This window comes from Anabrus simplex, chromosome 1, assembly GCF_040414725.1.
Source record: "Anabrus simplex isolate iqAnaSimp1 chromosome 1, ASM4041472v1, whole genome shotgun sequence".
In the NCBI taxonomy this organism is placed as follows: domain Eukaryota; kingdom Metazoa; phylum Arthropoda; class Insecta; order Orthoptera; family Tettigoniidae; genus Anabrus; species Anabrus simplex.
In genome coordinates this window covers 870,170,010-870,188,627 of record NC_090265.1, presented here as the reverse complement: position 1 = coordinate 870,188,627, position 18,618 = coordinate 870,170,010, and the positions used below count along the sequence as shown (strand labels likewise).

Sequence of the window (18,618 nt, the reverse complement as noted above, 5' to 3'; positions counted from 1 at the left end):
CGATATTGATAAGGTTATTAGTGCTGAATTTCCAGATCCTGATAAAGATCCACAGCTTTTTAACATAGTTAAATGTCACATGGTCCATGGACCATGCGGATCTTTCAACGTAGGCTCACCATGTATGAAAGGTGGACGATGCTCAAAACGATACCCACGAGCATTCGTCAATGAAACTGTCACAGGGAACGATGGGTACCCATCCTACAAGCGCAGGATTCCTTCTATGGGTGGCTTCACTGCACGCCTTATGATAAATGGACAGGATATGGAAGTGGATAATAGATGGATAGTGCCATACTGTCCTGTTTTGTCTAGGGTATTCAAAACACACATCAATGTTGAATACTGTAGCAGTGTTAAGTCCATCAAATACATCTGTAAGTACATCAACAAAGGAAGCGATCAGGCAGTCTTAGGTTTGCAAGACAAAAATGATGAAGTGTGCAAGTATCAGAGCGGAAGGTACATATCCAGCTCAGAAGCAGTTTGGCGAATTCTTTCATTTCCTATCCATGAAAGGTATCCTCCAGTAATGCATTTAGATGTTCATCTACAAAATTTTCAAAGAATTGTCTTTACTGCAGAAACGGCTCATGACATAGTAGAAAATCCACGTAACACCACCTTAATGGCATTCTTTAACTTATGTCAGACAGATGATTTTGCTAAGACACTGTTGTATGAAGACGTTCCCTCTTACTATACGTATAACAAACAGCAAGGTACATTTGTAAGAAGAAAGAAAGGAGTACCTGTGGTAGCATTTTCGGGCGTTAGAAAGCAGCACGTAATTAGCCGAGTGTATGCAGTCCATCCTAATAATTCCGAGTGCTTCTATTTACGCATGCTTCTGTTCACTGTCAGGGGACCAACATCCTTCACTGACCTTCGCACCGTCAATGGCATACTTCACCCTACATATCGGAGTGCATGCAAAGCCCATGGATTACTCCTGGATGACTCTCAATGGGAAGAGACACTGAAGGAGGCGATAGTTTCACAAAGCCCAGCAAAACTTCGCCGGCTTTTTGGCATATTGTTAGTCTTTTGCAGTCTGATCCGTTGGATCTGTGGAACAAATATAAGGAGAGCCTAGCAGAAGATTTCTTACGACAACTTTCCCCCTGTAACGACGGTACTGCTCATGAAATGATCGCCCATGTGGAAGACAGATGTCTTCAAGACCTCGAAGAATACGTTCTATCGATTGGCGGTCAGCCTTTGAACATTTACGGCCTTCCTTCCCCTCAGATCTTACAAACGTTAAATGCTGACTATCTCAGGGAAACAAATTACAATAAAGAAGCGTTAAGGTCTTTTGTTCTATTAAATGAACCAAAACTTACAGATGAACAGACTGTAGTATATCGGGAAATATTAAACTGTGTTAGAAATAAGGAAAGTAGAATGTTTTTCTTAGACGCTCCGGGCGGAACTGGAAAAACATTCCTGATTAACTTACTGTTGTCTAAGATCAGACAGGATAGTAAGATTGCTGTAGCAGTAGCCTCTTCGGGGATCGCAGCCACTCTTTTACCCGGTGGCAAAACTGCTCACTCGATGTTTAAAGTGCCTATAGATCTTGACTGCACAGAGTCACCAATATGTAACATCACAAAACAAAGTAACATATCCAAGGTTCTGCAAGACTGCAGTCTTATAATTTGGGATGAATGCACTATGGCTCACAGAAAGGCGATTGAAGCAGTTGACCGAACGCTGCGGGACATCCGAAACAGTGATAACTTCTTTGGAGGTGTCCCTATCCTCTTTTCTGGTGATTTTCGTCAAACGTTACCGGTTGTTCCAAGAGGGAGCAGAGCAGATGAAGTGAACGCTTCATTAAGGAGATCATCACTTTGGCCAAATATCAAAAAACTGTCTCTGACACAGAATATGAGGGTACATCTAGGTGGTGATGAAAACATACATACATTCACTGAAATATTGTTGTCGATTGGGAACGGCTCACTGGGAGACAGTAACGGGATCATTACTCTTTCTGATGAATTTTGTTTGTCGCTTTCTAACCTTGAAGCTCTCATTTCATCGGTGTACCCGGACGTAGAAAATATTAGGAGCAAACCCATCTCATGGCTCTGCTGCAGAGCGATCTTAACTCCAACTAATGAACAAGCGGCGTACATTAATTCGACTATCCTCACAATGTTCCACGGCGAGGAGACAGTTTATACGTCTGTCAATGAAGTAATCAACTCTGACGACGCAGTTCACTATCCTCCTGAGTTCCTGAATTCTATAACGGCTCCGGGGCTTCCATCGCACAAAATTACCTTAAAGATCGGCGCACCAATCATACTCATGCGCAATCTCAGCCCACCTAATTTGTGCAATGGGACAAGACTTCAGGTAAACGCCCTCCACAAACATGTGATAGAGGCAACTATCATGACTGGATGCGGTGAAGGAGAGTCAGTTCTTATCCCGCGGATACCACTAATCCCAACCAACTACCCGTTTGAGTTCAAGCGTCTGCAGTTTCCAGTCAGCCTCTGCTTTGCGATGACTATTAATAAATCCCAGGGCCAGACGTTGAGTATTGCTGGACTTGACCTCAGATCACCCTGCTTTTCCCACGGGCAACTGTACGTCGCATGTTCCCGAGTCAGCAGCAGCAAGTCCCTGTTTATATGTGCACCAGAAAATAAAACACGAAACATTGTTTATCAAGAGGTTCTTCAATGACTCTGTTCTTCCTTCGCTTCAGTACGTGTACTGGTGACAAATTAAATGAAATTGATCCCATAAACGAATAGACTCCTAATTATGGGAAGATCATCAGTGTTACTTAATTTTTCCAAGCACACTGTTGATTATCTGGAAGTAGAAATGGGGGCATGCCAACATAATGAAAACTGGCCAAATCGACACTGACTGGGAATAGGGAAGAAGACCTACGTTAAAATGGGAATTCTCCGAATTGACTGCGATTGGCCCTAGGTAAGGGGGTCTGCCCTTAAAATGAAAACTCTCGAGCTTGATTGACACTGGTGGTAGGCAAGGGGGAGTGCTATTATAATTAAAACTCCTCAACTCGATTGTGAATTGCAGTAGGTAAGGGGCTTGCTATTATAAAAATCCTTCCCAATTCGACTATGACTGGAAATAGGAAAGGAGATCGGCCGTTATAATAGCAACTTCAAACTCGACTGTGACTAGCACTGGTAAACTCTACCAGCATTGATGATGAAAACTCCCCATTTTGAATGTGACTGGTAGTAGGCAAGGGGAACTGCTACTATAATTAAAACTCCTCAACTCGATTCTGACTCGCAGTAGGCAAGCGGGACTACCATTATAACCAAACCTCGCCAATTACACTATGACTGAATATAGGAAAGAGGGCTGTGGCTATCGATAGGCAAGTGGGCCGGCCATTATAATGAAACCTGCGCAAGTCCATTGTGACAGGCAATAAGAGAAAGTATGCCTGACATCATAACTAAAGGGTGTATTCTGCCCGAAGGCAGGTCCGAACCTCCGTAGAGGTGTGCCTGAGCCGGAGTTTACGTACGGTAGGGTGGCCAGTCCCTTTCCGCTCCTCCATTCCCTTAACCCCACCCAACAGCGCGTGGCAACCCATCCAAATCTTGACCACGTCCAGTGTTGCTTAACTTCGGAGATCTCACAGGATCCGGTGCTTCAACACGGCTACGGCCGTTGGCTGTCATCATAACCAAAGCTGCTCAAATCTACTGTCTGTAGCGGTAGGGAACCTTCCACCTCGACTGTGACTGGCAATAGGCAAGAGGATCTGCCACTGTAATGAAAATACCCCACGTCGGTTGTGACTGGCAGAAGGTAAGGGGGCCTGCAAATATAATTTTAACTCCTCAACTCAATGTTTTTCGCAGTAGACAAACTGGAATAATATTACAATGAAAACTGTCCAACTTCGTTGTGACTGCCAATACGCAAGGGGGCCTGGCAATATAATCAAAACACGATAACCGGAAATAGGAAAGAAGATCTGCCGTTATCATGGGAACCCCCAAATTGACTGGGTTTGGCAGTAGCAAGGGGACCTACTTTTATAACCCACACGCCCGAACACATTTTTGATTGGTAATAGGCAAGAAGGCTTGACATTGTCATGAAAAGTCGCCAACTTGATACTAACTGGCCATAGGCAAGCAGAAATGCCATTTCAATGAAAACTTCGCAAATCAACAGTGACTGGGGATAGCAAAGACGACCTATAATGATAATGGGAACCTTGAAATTCGATTGTGACCGCCTGCCCACCAGTGGGCCTGCCATTATATTGAAGAACCCTAAATACATTTCGCTAACAGTAGACAAATGGGCCTTCTTTTCTAACCGAAACTTTCCAACTCATCTGACTGGGAATAGCAAAAATGATCTACCGTAATAACGGAAACCCTCCACCTCGACTGTGACCGGCACTAAGTAAGCAACCGAGCTCGATAGCTGCAGTCGCTTAGGTGCGGCCAGTATCCAGTAATCGGGGGATAGTGGGTTCGAGCCTCACTGTCGGCAGCCCTGAAGATGGTTTTCCGTGGTTTCCCATTTTCACACCAGGCAAAAGCCGGGGCTGTACCTTAATTAAGGCCACGGCCGCTTCCTTTCACTTCCTAGGCCTTTCCTATCCCTTCATCGCCATAAGACATATCTGTGTCGGTGCGACCTAAAGCAAATAGCAAAAAAATAAGTAAGCAGAACTGTCATTATAATTAAAACTCCCAACTCGACTCTGACTTCTACTCGAACTCCCCAATTGGACTAATACTGTCGGTAGACAAGTCCGCTTGCCATTATAGTTAAAACTCCCCAACTGATTATCATTGGAAAAAGGAAACAAGATATCCCATTGTAATGGGAACTCTCCAACTCGACAGCGACTGGAAGTACACACGGTGGCCTGGCATTAAAACGGAAAAACTCCATCACGTTTTTGATTGCTAACACCCAAGGCCACCTGCGATTTCATGATACTTCCCCAACTACACTATGACTGGAAATAGGGAAGGTATTTTCATTATAATGGCACGTTCCCTTTACTACTGTCAGTCGCAGTCGAATTCGAGTGCTATCATGATGCCGTGTCATAAGAGGCGACTACAAGCAACCTCAGGGGCTGTTAAGTAGGGAGTATGGGTTGGCGATCGCGGGGCCTTAGCTGAGTCCTGACATTGCTTCTGTTTCCTTGTGCTAGGCTTCTCACTTTCATCTATCCTTTTCGACCTCCCTTGGTCAACTTTCGTTCTATTTCAACTCGCACGGTATTACGTGTGGAGGCCTTTCATTTTCACGCCCTTTGTGGCGAGGGGGGGAGTGATATATACAAATAATCGAAAATAGTGTCGAATCCATAGATTTCGGGGTCGCTGACATGAATACTGACACTTCGGATTTTTTAAAGTTCAACTTCAGCCCCCTTTGCGGTGGGGGCGTACAAATATAACCTACTATGTGGAAAAAGTACTGTGGGAGCAAGACGCCCCTAGAACCCCTCGGTAGGGGGGTGAAATATAATATATATATTAATAAATTGAAGTCGCTTTGGATACTCACCTAAGGGTCCGTGGTCGCGAGCCCACCCTGCCAAGTTACGGGCCTACTCACTGCCTTTACAGTAATTTACGGAGGAATCCGTATACAATGTAGAGTACCGTAGCGAAGCACGGGTACATTTGCTAGTATTAAATAATTTCGAAGCTTGCATATTGAAGTATAAGGTTTTTTTACCAGTATTTATTTATTTATTTATTATTATTATTATTATTATTTTTTTTTTTTTACAATTTGCTTTACGTCGCACCAACAATGGTAGGTCTTACGGCGACGATAGACTAGGGGTGGGAAGGAAGCGTCCGTTGCCCTATTTAAGGTAATGCCTGCCTGGTGTGAAAATGGGGAACTACTGAACACCATCTTCAGGGCTGCCAACAGTGAAGTTCGAACTCACTATCTGTCGAATGCAAGCTCACAGATGGGCACCTCTAACCACACAGCCAGCTCGCTCGGTCCATTAAACATGAGCTGTCAATGTAATTCGGTTAAGACGTCATCACTTACGGACTCGTTCACTGTGTAGCTTTTCTTGTGATCATGTGGACGCGAGAGTATGACTTATATATTCATGTCTGATTAAATAAATATTCCCCTAGTTCACGACAGGAAGCTATTTGCAGGCTCATATTTCTCCGCCAAGCTAAAGTTAGCCATGTCAACCGGCCCAACGAACGCAGTTCATCACACCAACATTTGCCACGTGTTTACAGGACGAATTAGTTATAAGCTACTGGAAAAGATGACAAGCTGCTATTTAAAGAACAGGATCTTGTTTTAAAGCTGTGTCTTAAAAGTGATTCTAACAATTATTACAACCGACTTGAGAGAACAGGAAATGCCTCTGAATTAAAAAAAAATCATGCAGTGCTCTCACAAAGTTAAAGTGGTGATTATTGCTTTAAGAGGAAGAACTAGGCAACCATCCTCCATTAACACTAATCAGAGGGGAAAATATGGCAGAAATCGGACACTTCGAAAAATGAAGGTATCGGCCAAATTAAGACAAAGGCCACGAAGGGCGTGAAAATGAAAGACTCCATAAGATTCGCAACCTAATACCGTCTAGGTCGAAAAGAACAAGGGTTTCTTGACAGTATTGTCCGACTACAGGCCATTAAATGTCTGTATGTCATCAACTTCATTGCCCGTTAAAGCAGAAGACACATAATAATATTATTGCTTTTTACGTCACACTAACTACTTTTGACGGTTTCTGGAGACGCCGACTTACCGGAATTTTGTCCCGCACGAGTTCGTTTACGTGCCAGTAAATGTACCGACACGAGGCTGGAGTGTCGTAGCCAGGATCGACCGATAGGAGGGGTTATAGTTTCACAATGATGATAGAACACAATGAAAGTGCTTGTGCGTGTGTGGAACGCGCATGAATGAGTGTCATTATATACAGGGCCTCTCAGGGTGCATGCACTGTGCACGGTGCAAAAGACGACTTCGTTTGGTTGCCCAGAGTGCAGACCCCCACTCCTCGATTTGGAGCAATAGCGCTGTCTCTCTCTTTCCCCACGCCTGTCTCGCTCCCTCCCTATGTCTCCCTCTTCCTCACTTGCTCCGTAACGCTCCAAATCCGAGCCGAATTGAGCCGAGCTTAGCCGAGTAGCCCAGAGACGAAGCGTTGGTCCGAGGCGATCCGAGTGGAACCGATGAACAGTGCACGGAGCTCTTGTGCCTCGATTTACACGCGTGAGATCTTCGGCGTTTGAGAGGCCCTGCATTATAAGGACACTATTCAAGTGAATTATGTTGATATTCAGATTGTAGTACCGGTACACTACAAAATCATACATTAAAATGCAGAACAATAACAATATGATCAAGGTGGATAGTTTTACGGTGAATGGTATGTTCAGATTACATTCTAATCCAACTTTTGAAGGCTTCTTAGAAACTGGTTTTACAATTCCGTATCTTCTTCTTCTTCTCATTCTACCACTTCTCCCACATCTGTGGGGTTGCACGTGCGAACTGTGTCGCACAGGTGGGTTTGGCACTGTTTCACGGCCGGACGCCCGTCCTGACGCTAATCCTATATGGAGGGATGTACAGACTCACTATTGCGTGTTTCTGTGGTGGTTTGCAGTGCAGCGCGTTGCATGAATATGTGTTGGGACAAACACAAACACACAGTCCCCGATCCAGAAGAATTAATCGGAGGCGATTAAAATTCCCGAAACGGCCGGGAATCGAACCCGAGATCCTCTGAACCGAGGGCAGTAACCCCCCCCCCCAACCTTGCCTACGCCCCTGCGATGCTGAAATATTTAAGTACCTTCAAATACCACCGGACTGAGGTACGATCGAACCTACCAAGTACCGACCTCGATGGCTGCAGTCGCTTTAGTGCGGTCAGTATCCAGTATTCGGGAGATAGTGGGTTGGAACGTCACTGTCCTGCAACCCTGAAGATGGCTTTCCGTGCTTTCCCATTTTTACACCAGGCAAATGCTGGAGCTGTGCCTTAATTAAAGCCACGGCCGCTTTCTTCCCACTTCTAGCCTTTTTCTGCCCTATCGTCGTAATTAAGACCTATCTGTGTCGGTGTGACGTAAAGCAACTTGTAAGAAAAAGAACACCTGCCAATTTGGCGTCATAAGACCAGTGCCTCAACCGTCTGAGCCACCCAGTCCGGCTCAGAAGGCACAAGAAACTATTCTGGTATTGTGGTCTTCTTCTCTTGACGCTTTCCCCTCACCTGGTTTGGTCGCGGGTGCGAATTGTGTCACGCATGTCGGCTCTTCGTGCCCAGAACTCAAAGGCCAGTTCTCGCCACGCCACGCCACGCTAGTTGCGAGACTGTAGTGAGTTGGAGGTTGACACTGCGTGATTAATGGATGAGTCCGTTTCACGAACTGAATACTACTACTACTACTACTACTACTACTACTACTACTACTACTACTACTACTACTACTACTACTACTACTACTACTAAATGTTTAACACTCCTTCTGCTGAATAGTCATTCGTCTACTGACACGAGTTCCACATTTAAACATTCTTACGTACCAACAGCCTGACTACTGGGATTCAATCCCGCTTTCTCCAGCTCAGGGAGCGACTTGCTAACCAATCACACAATGGAATTAGTGTTGAGACATGGCAACATAATAATTTACATGCTATTATACTGAATACTTATAGCCGGGCTGAGTGGCTCAGACGGTTGACACGCTGGCATTCTGACCGCAACTGGGCAGGTTCGATCCTGGCTCAGTCCGGTGGTATTTGAAGGTGCTCAAATACATCAGCCTCGTGTCGGTAGATTTACTGGCCCATATAAGAACACCTGCGGGACTAAATTCCGGTACCTCGGCATTTTTGAAAACCGTCAAACGTAGTTAGTGGCACGTAAAGCAAGTGACATTATTATATGAATACTTACAATATATAATCTATTCTCCTTCTGCTGCTGCTACTACTTATCCCTCACCCTGGTTCGGTCGTGGGTAGGAACGGTATCACACATGTGTACATGGCCATGTATTACGGCCTGATGCCCTTTCTAACGCAAACCCCTCAACGTGATGGTTGTTATTGTGATGTGCTGCGTGAACATGAAGAGGAGTGTATTGGGATAAGCACAAACATCCTGTCGCCGAATCAGAGAAATTAACCAGATGCAGTTAAGAGCCAAAAGAGTAGCGTTACAAAAATTTTGCAAAGTTTGGGCTGGGAAGACTTGGGAGAAAGGAGACGAGCTGCTTGACTGAGTGGTATGTTCCGAGCTGTCAGTGGAGAGATGGCGTAGGAGGACATCAGTAGACGAATAAGTTTGAGTGGTGTCTTAAAAAGTAGGAAAGATCACAATATGAAGATAAATTTGGAATTCAAGAGGACAAATTGGGGCAAATATTCGTTTATAGGAAGGGGAGTTAGGGACTGGAATAACTTACCGAGGGAGATGTTCAATAAATTTTCAATTTCTTTGCAATCATTTAAGAAAAGGCTAGGAAAACAACAGATAGGGAATCTGCCACCTGGGCGACTGCCCTAAACGCACATCAGTAGTGACTGATTTGATTTGACTGAATTTCAAATTGAGGGGCTTTATACTCTGAAATGAGAGTCAAAAGGTATTCGTGAATCAGCCATCAACCAGGCACATACATTTAAAAAATACCTGCGGGGAATCGAACCCGAGATTCTCTGAACTGAAGACCTCGCCGATGAGTTTTCATGAAAGAAGCTTATGCAATCCAACACAAGTATATTTCACGGGGACAACATTGTTTACTTTAAATTGTACCAAAATACACTTTATAAGTTCTTCAAAATATAACAGTCCATTATGAAGCGATATGTATGTATGTATGTATGTATGTATCTATGTATGTATGTATGCATGTATGTATGTATGTATAACTTCCATCTCTATTTCCTGACATAAACAGACAGGAACAAAGCTGGCACTCTAATTTTTACCGTCCCAAAAATGTGGAGCGATATCACAGTTCATAGAATATTATTCAGAATAATCTAAAGTGAGATTTAAGTTTCCCTAAAAACCATTGCTAAATTAGAGACTCATTGGTAATCCTTGTCCTGTACGTCTTATGTTTTCACAGAGCTTTCTGACACCATCTTGGCGTACAAAGAGGCCCTCTGCCGAGAAATGCTGCAGCTAGTTGAGACTCTGAGAGCAGGCCAATGCAGACTGCGAGGTAAGGGATCATAACCTTTCTTGTATGCTATTTAAGTTTTTCTTGCATTTCTTTTAAGTTGATCTTACGTCGCACTGACACATACAGGTCTTACGGCGACGGTGGGATAGGAAATGGCGAAGCGTGGGAGGAAAGCGGCCGTGGCCTTAATTAAGTTAAAAACCCAGCCTTTACTGGTGAGAAAATGGGAAACCATGGAATTGTGTGCTATTCAAGGAGACAGAAATATACACCTCCTAATCCAGAATGGCTGAATATTGAAGATAGCAGTCGCTAAGTAATATAACGAACACCGTAGTGCCAACATATCAGATTGTAAAAGCTCCATATACCCACTTTTAAGTTTTCATTATGACAAAATACACCAGCCCGGTGCCTTAGAACAATTATTGAACAAACCCTAAGAATCAATAAGAACATCCTAATTGCTTTCATTTATATAGAGAAAGCGTTTGATAATGTTAACTGGAATATTATGTTTAAAGCCCTTAGAAGTCTGAAAGTGAACTACAGAGATCGGAAAATCATCTATCAGCTGTACAAGAACCAGACAGCTCTTATAGGAAAGGAGAGCAAATCAACGCGAAAATAAGAAAAGGAGTAAGGCAAGGATGTGGTCTGTCGCCCCTATTATTCAATGTGTATTTAGAAGAAGCAATGAAAGAGTTTTCAGCCACCTCCACCCATGGAATAAAAATAAATGGCCAACTATACCAAACAATACGTTTCGCGGATGATATTGCCCTCATAGCTGAAACTGAGAAAGAGATAGAGACCTCACTAAAGAAACTGAATGATCTACTAAAACTAAAATGTAATATGAAGGTTAAAAAAACAAAAACCAAGATAATGAAATGTACTCCGGATGGTAAACAGGATGTTAATGTTTGGTTGGAAGGAGAAAAATTGACTCAAGTAAATCAGTTCAGTTATTTGGGAAGCATCATTACATCTGATGGGAGGTGTGAAAAGGACGTCCGTTCTCGAATAGCCCAGGCTAAAGAAGCTTTCAATAAAAAAAAAGAAGCATATTGACCTCCAAGGCAATATCACTACCAGTAAGAAAGCATTTCATTAAGAGCTTCATTTGGAGCATTGCGACCTATGGCTCTGAAACCTGGACTCTATTACAGGCTGATAAGAAAAAAATTCATTTGAAATGTGGTGCTGGCGTCGAATGTTACGAATTCCCTGGACTCACAGGCTAACAAATGAAGAAGTTCTCAAGAGAGCTGAAGAAACCATCAGTCTAGAGAAAATGATCGCGAAAAGAAGATGTAGTTGGACAGGTCATTTACTCCGGCATTCATCATGGTGCACCACACTGCTTGAAGGGAAACTGGAAGGAAAGACTAGAAGAGGACGACCTAGAGCAGGGTTCCTCGATGGCATTAAAGGGCGACGTCCATATCAACTAATCAAGCAGCTGGCTCAGGATAGAAGGTCGTTGGACGAGGACAGTCATGCTACCCACCAACCATCAGGTTGAGGAGAATGAGAGAGACACCAGGCAAATTTTTGGGGCTGTACCTTAATTAAGGCCACGGCCGCTTCCTTTCTCACTCTTATGCCTTTCCTATGTCATCCTTGCCATACATGACTTATCTGTGTCGGTGCGACATAAAGCAAATTGTGGAAAAACGTGACAAAATGTACAAGGATGGCTAATCTACAGAAATTCTCAACATAATAAAATTAATTCCCGTAATATCAGTACCATATAAGACGGAATACCCGGAGTATATTCCATCTCCAAGGGAGAAACGTCACTTCAATACATAGGGGTGAGACATCTTGGAAATTCAGCATTCGAAATAACACACTTTTCATACAAATGAATCATGTCATTTTTCCTGTATTGGCACAGTGGTAGCGACAATGAGTGCTGGTACATATAGGTGGGAACACTGGATGGAGGGTAATCGGAATGGTTAGATAAAGGCTAATTTAGGAATTAACTCGATGTATGAAGTTGTGCGTAAAAATCGATTTGGGCGGTGGTGTCATGTAATACGGATAGTGGAGGGTAGGTTAATTCCCAGGACTTGAGCAGAGAGGGTAGGGGAAGTAGAGGGAGACCGAGACGACGATGGTTTGAGTAAGATTTTAGTGACTTAAAGACAAGTGGAAACACGCGAGGCCATAGAGATGGTTGTAAATAAAGGATTGTGGAGGCGCAAAGTTAATTCACGGAGGATTGGAGATTGAACCTTGAAATACATAACAGTCTATAGGGTGTCCCAAAAGTCTCCATGTATTGGAAAAAATGTTTCTTTTCAATAATCGTGAATTTTCTTTGAGTGCAATATTCTGTACTCGGATGCGGTCAAGTTTTACGCCAATGGAGAGGCAAGCAGACAGAATATACGACATTTCAGTCCAACAAATCCTTATCGGATGGATAACATGAAGGTGCAAGGAGCTGAAAGGGTGATGGTGTAGAGTGGCTTATGGGGAGGCAGACTTATTGTCCCTGTGTTCATTGAAGGCTATATGGATGGAGACATGTATCTGGGAATGGTGTAGGACCAAGTAATGCCACTAGTACTCAATGGAGATAGATAATTCCCAGAATATTTGCAACAGGAAGGGACGCCTACCCATTATGCGTACCATGTGCGTGGCTGTCTAAATGCGCAGTTTCCAAACCACTGGATCGGAAGGAGAGGACCAGTTAAATGGCCACCAAAATCTCCGGACCTCACGCCCATTGATTTTTATCTGTGAGGGCATTTGAAGTCGGTTGTCTACTAGGTAAAAGTTAATAACATACCTGCTGAAAGTTTGGATCATTGAAGCCTGCAGCCATGTGACACCAGATATCCTGGGAGATATTAGGCGAAACTGGCGTAAATGTGTTGATGTTTGTTTCTGTCTAATGAAAAATATATTGGAAACGGTCTGTAAAGTTGTATTATTTAGTATTGCCATTTAATATGAAAAATTAATGTATTAGAAGAGAAACACATTTTTCCTATATAAAGAGACTTTTCTGTATAACTAAGATGTAGTGTATAGGCCTTATATATAATAGAATACTTCCATCCTCTAATTCTGGATCACCTAAAACTCGGGAGAGAGCATTCTTTTATTGCAATTCATTAAATTCAATACATGCATTACATTTTACTCTTACAATTATTTGACTATTACTACACTAAATATAATTTATTTTGTCCTAGACGTTAACAATGCTACATAATCTAGGACATGTATCTTCCCCTTCCTTAGCTTATTTAGTGCTTAATTAGGCTATGTGTCACAAGTCTTATGGAGTATCCTACCATTAGAACATACTGTACTTTATGACTGAATTGAATAAGTGGGTGACTGCATGAATTGGTAAACGGATAGTTTCATATTTGAACTGTAATGGACTGCATTGAGCATTCCATTATGAGATCATGACTGCCCAAATGAATGAATGAATGAATGAATGCACGAATGAATGGACTGGATTTCATATTTGAACCGTAATGGACTGCATTGAGCATTCCATTATGAGATCATGACTGCCCAAATGAATGAATGAATGAATGCACGAATGAATGGACTGGATTCCAAGTCCTCTCTCCCAGTCGTGAATAGCCACTGTCTGCGGAGAGATTTTCATGCATTATGAATTGATGAATGGACAATTCCCAGACTGAATTTCATGCCAGAGTGAATGGATAAACTCTCTTCTCTCGTAGTCAAGTCTCTCTCTCTCTAATAAGTCTGAAATGACGAACGAGTCAGTTCATACAATAAAATGATAGGCTGAAGCACTGACTCTGTCGCTTCTTATTTCAGGTCTCTATTTATACGAGCTACACTGCACTCTGGCCGAAAAAGCACGTCGGGACGGGCAAGATATTTCTCAGGTAATTATTCAAATTCAGCTTCATAAGGCCCATGTTGTTCACACTGTAGCCTACGTTTTTTAATAACTTTTTATTTGCTCCACAGGAAGCGATCACTGCCATCCAAGAAGCAGCTCGCATTTTTCAAGATGACGTCGTTGCTCCCACAGACGTTTGGCGTCGCTTACAAGATGCCACTAATAAATGATAACCAGAAGATTGTTAAGTAACTTTATAGAGTATCCACCCTTCACATTCCAGTAGTGTTTTAGCTGATGATTATGTATCACTGTTAATAAAAGCTCAACATCTTCTCATATTGTGGTAACCTAGGTTGATGATAAACAACACAATAAAGAATAACATTTTTCTCTCTTGGTGTATTGAGTACCTTTGTTTTATATGGAGTACGATTTGACATGGTGATCATTATTTTAAGGGGAAGTTCAACTAGATATATATGCATAGACGTTTCTAATATTAACATTGATGCTTTCACGGCCCATGCTTGTAGACATGATATGGGCTTTTGGGCTTAGGCCGTGTCGAGAAAACAAGGTAAAACTCTTTACGTTTCACAGAGAACTTTGCTCCGCGTCTTCAGAAGAAAATCTCAACTTTTTCCGAAGAAGTCTTCTACAATAATGAGGTTTTGAATTTAAGATTGTTTTACCGTTGGGCTGTTTTCTGGTACGCTCATTCATCACCAGATGGTTCGCTGTGTGCTGGCACAGCGCTCCAAGCGGGAGCTGACGACAACATTAAGCTCCAATTAAGATGTTCTATCACACCCACCGCCATCTCAATCCTATATACTGCCTGCTCTATGCTACGCGGTTAACATGTTTCTCACCGTGAGCTCTTAGTGTCACAAACCTCCGGTAGGGACGCCAGCTAACGCACCCAAATTATCTCCATACCCACGTCGTCATGTTCCAGTACGTTTGCATCGAGCAATTATGTGTGTGTCTCTGGTTGTAAAATGATGGATTGTTGTGTTCCTCTCTGTATATCTTAGCAAGAAATCCAAATACTTCAGGTGTGAGGATTCCTGAATTCCCCTGGGAAAATTGGCTTAACGCTATATCAAGGCAAGGATCAACCAAGGGTAGTCAATCTATTCCACCCGATTATTCTCGTGTTTGTAGCCTGAATTTTAGAGATGGAGATAAAAGGTAAAACTAAAAGAAAAATATATTGAAGCCAGTGAGAACCTAGTCGGTCTTCGAATTATCCCCATTACCTTCAAACCAGAAAAATAGCTCCACGAAAGACCAGACAACGACAAGATATTTCTTCGGCAGAAATCTATGATGAAACAAGCTCTTCAACCGCAGGAAATACATTGGTTGACATCTACGAAATTCATGTGAACAACGATGTCTCAATCCAAGTCAATATTCCAACGAGTGATCAGAAAATCAGACATTAGAGGCTCCGATCAAGAATTCTGAGACTACGATAACAGCTGATGACTAGCCATAATGAAGTTAAGAAATTACAGAGGAAATTCGAAGACAACCCAGAAATTGATCGCCTGAATAAATTAAAGGAAGCAACTAAAAAATTAAAAGAAGACCGTTTATCTTTAAAATCAAATTCATAATTTTCGCAAGACAAAATCCATGCGGTCAGAACAAATCATACGGCACTATGTGGCGTGGGGAATTGTATTCCAAACGGTTACGAATATGGCAGGAGTCCTGGTCTAGTGGTTTTTTTTTTTTGCTAGTTGCTTTACGTCGCACCGACACAGATAGGTTTTATGGCGACGATGGGACGTGAAAGGACTAGGAGTGGGAAGGAAGCGGCCGTGGCCTTAATTAAGGTACAGCCCCAGCATTTACCTGGTGTGAAAATGGGAAACCACGGAAAACCATTTTCAGGGCTGTCGACAGTGGGGTTCGAACCTACTATCTCCCGAATACTGGATTCTGGCCGCACTTAAGCGACTGCAGCTATCGAGCTCGGTGGTCTAGTGTCAGCTCCGTCACAAAATACTCTGGATAATTAGCCTAAATGAAAAATGTTGATAGTGTTTGTCGGGATTTCTCAGTTAGTGAAGGAAATAGTTAGAGATGAATGTAAAACTCTCAAACCAACAGAGAGGAGTTTAACAGTGATTGCCGATTAAATGGCTAATTAGGTAGGGCCTACGGCTCCTCTACGACCGAACCAGTGACAAGTTCGTTTGCGTGGTCAATGTTGAAGGTGTATGAGGCACAAATATTGGAAAATCTCCTGCTCTCGCGAATAAACTGTTGTGTTTTCTTGTAAACGGACTTTTAAAGTAGTTCTCTATTCCTGCTGCCTACTTCCTCGTTAAAGGCTTAGAAGTCTCCGATCTATCCCTTTTAGTTCAGAAATGATTAATGTCGTTGGCTGACAATCATAGAACCAATGTTAAAACATTTTGGAGAGGGAAATGTGAGAACCTGTGTGACTCATCCATGTTATCCTAGTCGTAAACTTCTTTTCAGTTTTCACTATTACCATTTGATAAATGTGAGGTCGCAGTTCCTAGACAGTGAAATCACAGCAATTGCATCATCACCTCCAAATATGTGAAGGAAGTTTATCGCCTCCAGAGAGACTTGACACCCAAGCCTGTTCGGTATTACGAATAAATAGAGGAATTTGGAAAATATGAATGTTCTGCTGTACAAATATCTCCCCAGCGGTCACTGCTACTATTCGCTTCATGAAAGAAAACCATGCCCGTTTATAAACACATGTTAGACTTTTCATACGCGGAATCGACGGTGCGCTTCATGGGATGAATTTACAAATATTTCACATTCCACGACGTCTTTGACATAACTCAGCACATTCGGCAAAACAATCCAGCTTTGTGCATTTCTATTCACCAGCAGATAAAATGCTTACAATGGTTGAATGATGATTTCATCGAGTACGTTAAAATAATTCATTTGGGGTCAAAACGTAAAGACCTGAAATGTCTGACTAAAGAGACGGCAGATGCTGTCTCGCTAACTGTGAAATCTATGGTGGAATGTGTGTCTTATCTGTTACATAATCGATTATTTTATGTTCTCACTTGATGATTTTCTGGAGACGCAATTGAAGCTCTATTTAGGTCAGTGAGATTGGGTGATGGATGTAATGATATGGCGGACGCACGCACTGCAATATGTGCTATAAAACGTAACCTGAAATCTGGTCACGAACAAAGGGTCAACGAAAAAGTGATAGAAATTTTTTGCGTCCACTGCTGGTAAATAACAGTAAGTAAAGGACTGAAAAGGTGCTCCGTTACTCGTGTCGAGAAAATTCCGAATTTTTTAATATATCATGCAGCAGTGAAATAATCCTAATATATCTACAGTACTGGAAAGATTTTATATATTTTACGTTTCTATATCTTAAGCTAAGCTCAAATGTGAAATGAGAGTTCCTCTATGTGCATTATCTTCCAAATTAGTAACATGTTAAAGATTATTTTTCATTTTATATACTTTTATATTTTATTTTATATACGAACTCTCATTTAACCAACATGTGTTGTGGGTGCGGTAAGTGCTGCCATCTGCAATGTCGCTGTAAACGCAATTCACGCGGCACAGAGCAGGCAGTATATAGAGATTGAGACGGCGGTGATCACACCGTGTGTGTGTGAGGAGTAACAGAGAGGACATCCGACGAATCGGGGACGAAAGTGGTAGAAGAAATAAATAGAAACTAATAAAATAAAAAGCAACGAAAGATACCAGGGTACAATAGAACAGAGCTGGTGAATGAAAAGGAAGTATATGGAGAAAACCAGAGGAAGATGAGAGACGGTGTGAGGGGGGGGGGGCGGGTGAGGGGGCATAACAAGTGTACACACGTTATGACATACATCAACCTCTGGCTTTCTCCAAATACTTTCCTTTCATTCTTCAACTCTGTTCTATTATATCCTGGCGTCTTTCGTTACATTTTATTTTATTAGATTCTGTACCGGGAGTACACCTTTTCCGTCCACATAAACTGCCCGCCTTCTATAAGGCCATCTATATAATTGAACTTGAACTAATGTTATGCAAGATACTTGGGTTTGCAACTGTTAGATGTCTCTACCATCGGTCTAAGTGCCCCCTCTGGTGGGATTATGATGACGGCGATTCTTGTTGTTTAAAGGGACCTAACATCTAGGTCATCGGCCCCTAATGGTACGAAATGAGACGAAATGTAATGACAAATTAAAAGTCCAAAATCCTCCACTGATCAGAATTCAAAACATGAGGACGAAGAATGAATGGATGGATATGAATTTAAAACAATCAGTGGATCCGACCCGCAATGCCTCACATTCACACAAACTGGCGTAAAACAATAGTATTACTGACCAAGGGACTGTTTCTATAGCACAATGCTGAATCGATGATGCTTGCAGTCTAAAGGAGGTCCAAAATCCGTGTTATCGGCCCCTCATAATGGTAGTTATCGCTAGGAAAGTAGAACTATGGCATTTGTTATGTTGCGGTACTAATCAAAAGTAGCGTATACTCGCGGTGAGGGGCAAGAGATCCACATGC

The 18,618-nt window shown here is 42.4% G+C and overlaps 1 protein-coding gene across 1 annotated transcript in view; it reads left to right on the top strand.

The window, feature by feature from the left end:
* Window positions 1-14,420, top strand: part of LOC136874312 (SET domain-containing protein SmydA-8) — a 62,132-nt gene extending 47,712 nt beyond the window's left edge. Inside the window, exons 5-7 of the mRNA XM_067147959.2 lie at window positions 10,143-10,238; window positions 14,031-14,101; window positions 14,187-14,420. Of these exons, the coding sequence (XP_067004060.1) occupies window positions 10,143-10,238; window positions 14,031-14,101; window positions 14,187-14,288 (269 nt within the window). The 3' untranslated portion in view covers window positions 14,289-14,420. The remainder of the gene's footprint in view (window positions 1-10,142; window positions 10,239-14,030; window positions 14,102-14,186) is intronic.
* Window positions 14,421-18,618: the final 4,198 nt, after the last annotated feature.